The 6,000-nt window shown below is 32.8% G+C and overlaps 1 protein-coding gene across 2 annotated transcripts in view; it reads left to right on the forward strand.

The window, feature by feature from the left end:
* The window catches only part of LOC129231527 (glutamic acid-rich protein-like), a 276,821-nt gene extending 271,637 nt beyond the window's left edge, over window positions 1–5,184 (forward strand). For both annotated transcript variants that reach the window (XM_054865866.1, XM_054865867.1), the window contains 2 exons: window positions 1,330–1,355; window positions 5,084–5,184. In XM_054865866.1, coding sequence (XP_054721841.1) covers window positions 1,330–1,355; window positions 5,084–5,107 — 50 coding nt within the window. In that variant the 3' untranslated portion in view covers window positions 5,108–5,184. The remainder of the gene's footprint in view (window positions 1–1,329; window positions 1,356–5,083) is intronic.
* Window positions 5,185–6,000: the final 816 nt, after the last annotated feature.

Raw genomic sequence — 6,000 nt, forward strand, 5'->3', positions numbered from 1 at the left:
AGGAAGGCTCCAAACATCTCCACAGCCCTGCAATGCTGCTGATGAAACATGAGATCCGGACACGCATCGACCTGGTGAAACCGTATCTGTATGCCAGGGTCCAAGACAGGATTAGGAAGGATAACTTTCAGTTCTCGGATCGTGTCTTTTGCATAGAGGACAACGTGGCAGTGCGCAACTATTGTCACGGTGATAAAAGGTGGAAGTTTGGGGAAGCTGTCAGTAAAGATGGACAACTCCACTGTACCATCAACGTAAATGGGCAACTGTGGTGGCGCCACGTTGACCAAATGAGGGACAGTGGGAATCTGGAGAACCAGGAATGGGAACAAATCAGCAAGGCTCCAAATCTTGCTTCCAAGGCCCACTGTTCTACTGCGACAACAGCAGCGGATGCTACAACAAATCGGAGTTCAACAGAGCCACCAGCTGAACCCGTCGTCTTGCCGGCCAACACCAACCAGGCTCAACCAGTGACGGATGGCAACACCACCGCAGCCAGTCCTGTGTCGTCAACAGCAGATCCGCCTCCTCTGCGCAGATCCACAACATCTAGAAAAGCTCCACAGAGACTGGATTTTTAAAGTGGAAGGGATGTCGTATATCAATATGTAACTGGTTAGTGGTAACCCTAACTGTGATCTTTGTGTGTGAAGTTTCAGTTCTGGTTCTGTTTGAGATGTATATAGTTGTGTGTTCGTGATGTGAATAATGTATAATAAAAGTATTGTGCCGTATTAAATTATGACTCGCCTCTGCTATGTGTAAATACACACATGCCCACTCCATCTCAAAGGATAAATACATCACAAATCTAAACACTGGGGTTTTGTCTCAGTTATTAGAAGCCAAAGGTGGAGTTTTATTATTGATAGCCTTTGACTTCTAATAACTGGGACAAAACCCCAGTGTTTAGATTTAGGTCTTTGTTCCGGAAATCAGCATTCATTTTTCATATGTAGTGCGTTTAGCCCAATGTATTCCTGAATTCTAGCTTTTTCAGAACTGGACATCCCATTTAGTTTTAGTATCATTTTTTAGTCTTTTGACCCTAGGATGAAGCTTCCATCTTTTTTGTTTTGTTACCTTGTCTGCTTGTTTTTTTATTGATGATAATATTTACCTGGCTTATTTGTTTGGTTGCTTTGCTCATTTTTGGGCTTGTGGTTTATTCTGTTCTAATTTTTTCCTCTATAATATGTTTTCAATGTGTATATATATATATATATATATATATATATATATATATATATATATATATATATATATATATATATATATATATATAATGATTACTTTAATACTAATTTAATGTTTTTATACTTTTAGCAAAAAACACAGAAGCAAGAAAACGAGTAAGTTATGAGTTTTTTTTTGTTGTTGTCCAATATTTGAGTGATTGCAAATCGTTAACAATCATGCATGAATATACTATGGTTGAACATTTTTCAGCATTAGAGAGATTTTATCTGTCATAATTTAAGATCATTTTAAATCATTATCTGAAAGAACATCAAAATTAAAACCTGCTTTTTCTAATGGTAGAAAAGAACATTGATTAAGGTTTATTTTTAAGCTACAGCACACCAAAAACTTTGTTTGATGCAGATGATTTTGATACCAACTTTTTACTTGCAATCTCTTTCACAAAATCAATATTCAAGCTCATGCAAATCACAAACATTTGAGTGAACTTTGATGAGGATTTATGACAGACAGGAGTATCCAAAGTTGTCATCTCTGAATACTGCTATGTGTATACATGCATGTTGCACTAAGTTAATGAAATTTAATTGAAGAAACATGTGGACTATTTTAATAGCTAATAGCAGGGCTGCCAACTGCTTCTCATTTTGTGGAGCTGTTCCCCAAAAATAGTGAAACTCTGCACCCCTGCAAATAAGTTATTTTGCTCTGCATTTCCTGGGCGAGTGTTTTCAAGCAATCGGGCAAATACCCTTCACTTCCCTTCTGCTGCAATCTTCCTGTCCGTGTTTTGCTGATGTATATGTCCTTTCTTGGTTAGAAAGAAGAAATGAACTTGTTTCTGTTGGTGGTGAGGGTAAAGCAGAAGAGGAGGGGGGAGATTTTTATGCATTTGGAAATCCCAATACATCCACTTCTGTAACAATCTTTCATTTTTGTCTATTATGCCATTCCGCCACTCAAATGTAAAAACTTTTTTGTAGACAATGATTTTCTACCCTTCTGACATTTAATTTTTTGCTGAAAACTATCATGCTCATTAAAAAATGTTATCCAGTTCCATCCAAATTAATTAAAGCCAACACAATTCGTCAAATTTAGTCTTAATGCTTACCAGGCTTACCTAAGTTATGATTCATAAAGATTTTACCAAAATTAAATTTATTTTAATTTATTTTGCTATTTTGTCATGACAAACTTGTAAATATGGGAAATTAAGGATGCTTATTCTCAAAGATTGAAGTAGTGTTTAAAGCAGTTTTATTAATTTAAAAATAGTTATTTTTGTACTAGTGCTTGAAATGATCATTAAAGCGCATAAACAATTTTAGGTAAGTGGTTTTAGTTATTTTTATACAAAATACCATACTGCTCCACAAAGTTTTAAATTGTTCCTCAAAATCACCACAGATGCTCCTCAAATCAGGGTTCTACCCACCTAGAAATGTCAGGCAATTTTTTTGTACTGGAAATGTAGGAAATTTACTTTTGTATGCAGAAAACCAGGAAATTCTTTTTAATTATAACCAGTTTCAAAAGATTTGTTTTCCTATTTTTGCAGTTAAGTAAAATAAATTTGGTCAGAAATTCATGCAACTTGAAATGATTAAAAGAAAATATTTCTTTCCTTAAACTTAATGATTTACAAGAGAATTTTGGCTCTAAATCTCTTTTGGATATTGGATCATGTGGTCTCCAAATTGTCCATGGTGCTTTTAAAACAGGATTCAAATACTGGGATCTTTATAAGTTTCTCTATGCTGTCTTTAATTTGTTTAAAGATTCACCAGCCAGATGTGCTGATTTTGTATGCTTTGCAAACGCTAATGTTTTTCTACTAAAATTTTGTTTAATTCCTTGGGTAGAGAGCTCAGCTGTTGCACAAAGGGCATTAGACATTTTGATACACAAAAGTCTTTGTTCAAAAGGCAGAGGTTGCAAATGCTGAATTGAATTCAAATACCTATTACAGAGTAAAATAGCTGTTAAAGTGCAGTGAATATTTTAAGCGAAGTTTGGTTTCTTTACTTCAGTGTCATTTTTTAATAAGATTCCAGGCTGGTAAACCAATGACCCCTTTCCTGTGCGTAGAGATGTATTTGATGCTTGACAATTTAATGAAGCAATTTCTTAATGATTTTGCAACAAAGTTAATGATAGTTGATGTCACCCAGAGATGTCATCTTTTGCCATTTACAGGTGTCTACATAGGTTTTTGCTGCAAGACATAGTCTTAAAGAAAGTAAAGCATCAGATACTGTTAAGTCTAATTTTAGGAAAGAATGTCTCTAAGTTTTACACAAAAATGACTCAAAAATTGATGGAAGAAATCACTTTTTAAACTTCTTAGAGGCATAAGCTGCCTATCTCCAACCATCATATCTACTTCGCATTCATCCAGTATTAATAAGAAGATAGAAATTGCTTTAGATTACTTTGTTGATTGCAATCAAATAAAAGCCACCACTGCTGATAAACTAAAATCAGAATTTTCTAAATTTGTTGAATGCCTGCATATTAAAAAGGGTGAAATGTCTAATTTTAAATGTGAGTCTGGAAGATAAGATATTTTCTATTCTGGATTAAGAACAACACAAATTATCAAAACCTATTTACGTTTGAAAAATGTTTTTATATTTTCTCATGGACACACACATATATCACATTAAAGAGTGATATAAACATAACGTGTAATGTCACATAAGCACAGTCAACCATTACAAAATAGTGAAAGTATCTAAACTAACCTTTAACAAAAATCACCTGGAAATTTTTTGTTTGGGAATATGGTAAAGTCCGGGAAATTGAAAATTTTTTTGAGTAGATGCCCTGTCAAATTGTTCCTCCAAGGTTGGCAACCATGGCTAATAGTATTCAAATCTCTAAAAATTTTGGGGCTCTGGTGCAAATAAATTTTCCATAAGCTTCCCTTAAATATGGAAATTTGTTACACAATGTTTTTCCAAAATTTTTTGACCTAAAGGAGGCACACGGCATGCAGAAAGGATCATAGAAGCTGAAAATTTGCTCAGCTTGTGCTTTATACCATAGTTCGGTCTCCATCTAACTCATTGTTTTAGATAGAGCCTGATTACTGAATAGTTCAGCTAAGCCTTGGCCTATGGCCCCCAGTAGTAGAAAAAGCACAATGCTGTGAAGTGCAACGCAAACTCATGACAAAATGGAGCTGCAGTAAAAATAACTCTTATTCTCAAAGAAAAAATATTGTAAATTTCTGCTAATGAAAATTGATATCTTATTTTTTGGGGGTGTATTCCACAGGTAGTGTGTATTTGTATTAGCATATTTTTTAAGCATTTCCCTTATCCATTTAGATTTTACAATTAATATAAGTTGGCAATCTTGGGAACTATTTTTGGGATTCTTAATTTGCATCGCAGACTGCTGAAAAAGATTTGCTATTAGGCTAGGGCCCATGTTTTTTGAGCTCTCTGATCGCTAAAACTATTTAACTTTTAGTTTATTCTTTAAGAAAAAAAAGAGATTAAAGATTTGTTTCTATATTTATTTCCCTTTTCTTCTCTTTACTAACGGTTAACTTTTCTTCCTCTCCCCCATTATTAAGCTCACTGAAAGAGAGTTGATTTGAGAAATAACCCTGAATTACAGGAGAGTTTGCTAAATAAAGAATGAACTTTGCTAAGGAATTCAACAATTAAACTCCTTTTCAAAATTTGTAAAGTAGGGAACTTAAAATTTATCAAATAGAACTGTGATTGTGTATGTTTACAGTTGTATTGTACTATTTAAATATATATTTGCGTGAGAACTTTGTTGTTACTCTATATAATAAGAAAATTTAAAGTTTTTATCATGTACTTAACATTAATACAGTCTCTCTTTTTTTCTTTTACAGTTCTCGATGCTAGAGAAAAAATGAAATTTTTTAAATGTTACTGAATTTCCTATATTTTATAGTCATGTATTTACTTTTTTTATAATAAAAGAACTAAGTGTGTACAGTTGTTGTTTTCGAATCTCTGACATCATACCATTAAATTAAGTTTTCACATGGATGTAGTTATTTGTAATATAGTTGAACCCTGTATGTTCTGTAAGCAAGGGTAATGGGTTTTAGTGTATTCGTCTGTGATATAATGCTAAGTTTCTTGCTTTCCATTCCACTGCAGATTGGCTAGGCATACATAACACTCGCAAAAGAACTTCCATTTGCAAATGAAAATCTTTTGAATAAAAAATATTTTCACACATCACTACAATTGCTCTGATTAAATGTATTTTAAATTAAATAGATTTATTCAAGGGAACGAAAATTAATAGAATTTTTCCTTGAAAGAAACTTGCTTCAAATATTTTACTTTTTTTTTCTTAGAGCCATTATATTTTTTTATTTATATTCAAAAATGAATCATACAAATGTATAGAAGGCTGACTTATTTGTGCCATATTTTATTGTGAAGGAAGGTGTCGCAACTTTTATTTCAGCTGTCCCTTTTTTCGTTGGAATAATCTACCTTTTAAATAATAACCTGTAGTAGTAAATACTACCCTGTATTGATTGGAGTCAATTAAAAGGGAATGTAATCAATTATGATTATAATCCTTTGACAAAATGTAATAAAGATAACAGCAATGATTCAAAAATGTAGAAAAGGAAATGTATTATGATTATAATATAGCAATTTTGATTATGATTACAGACTCATTTGCATCAACAGCGTGATAGTCGAAAGTTATGGTTTCTGATGAAATATTGAAGAGATAATTACAACTACTGTGTAGTATTAATTTAAGGTTTATTTATTTATTTTC

This window comes from Uloborus diversus, chromosome 10 (genome assembly GCF_026930045.1).
Source record: "Uloborus diversus isolate 005 chromosome 10, Udiv.v.3.1, whole genome shotgun sequence".
In the NCBI taxonomy this organism is placed as follows: domain Eukaryota; kingdom Metazoa; phylum Arthropoda; class Arachnida; order Araneae; family Uloboridae; genus Uloborus; species Uloborus diversus.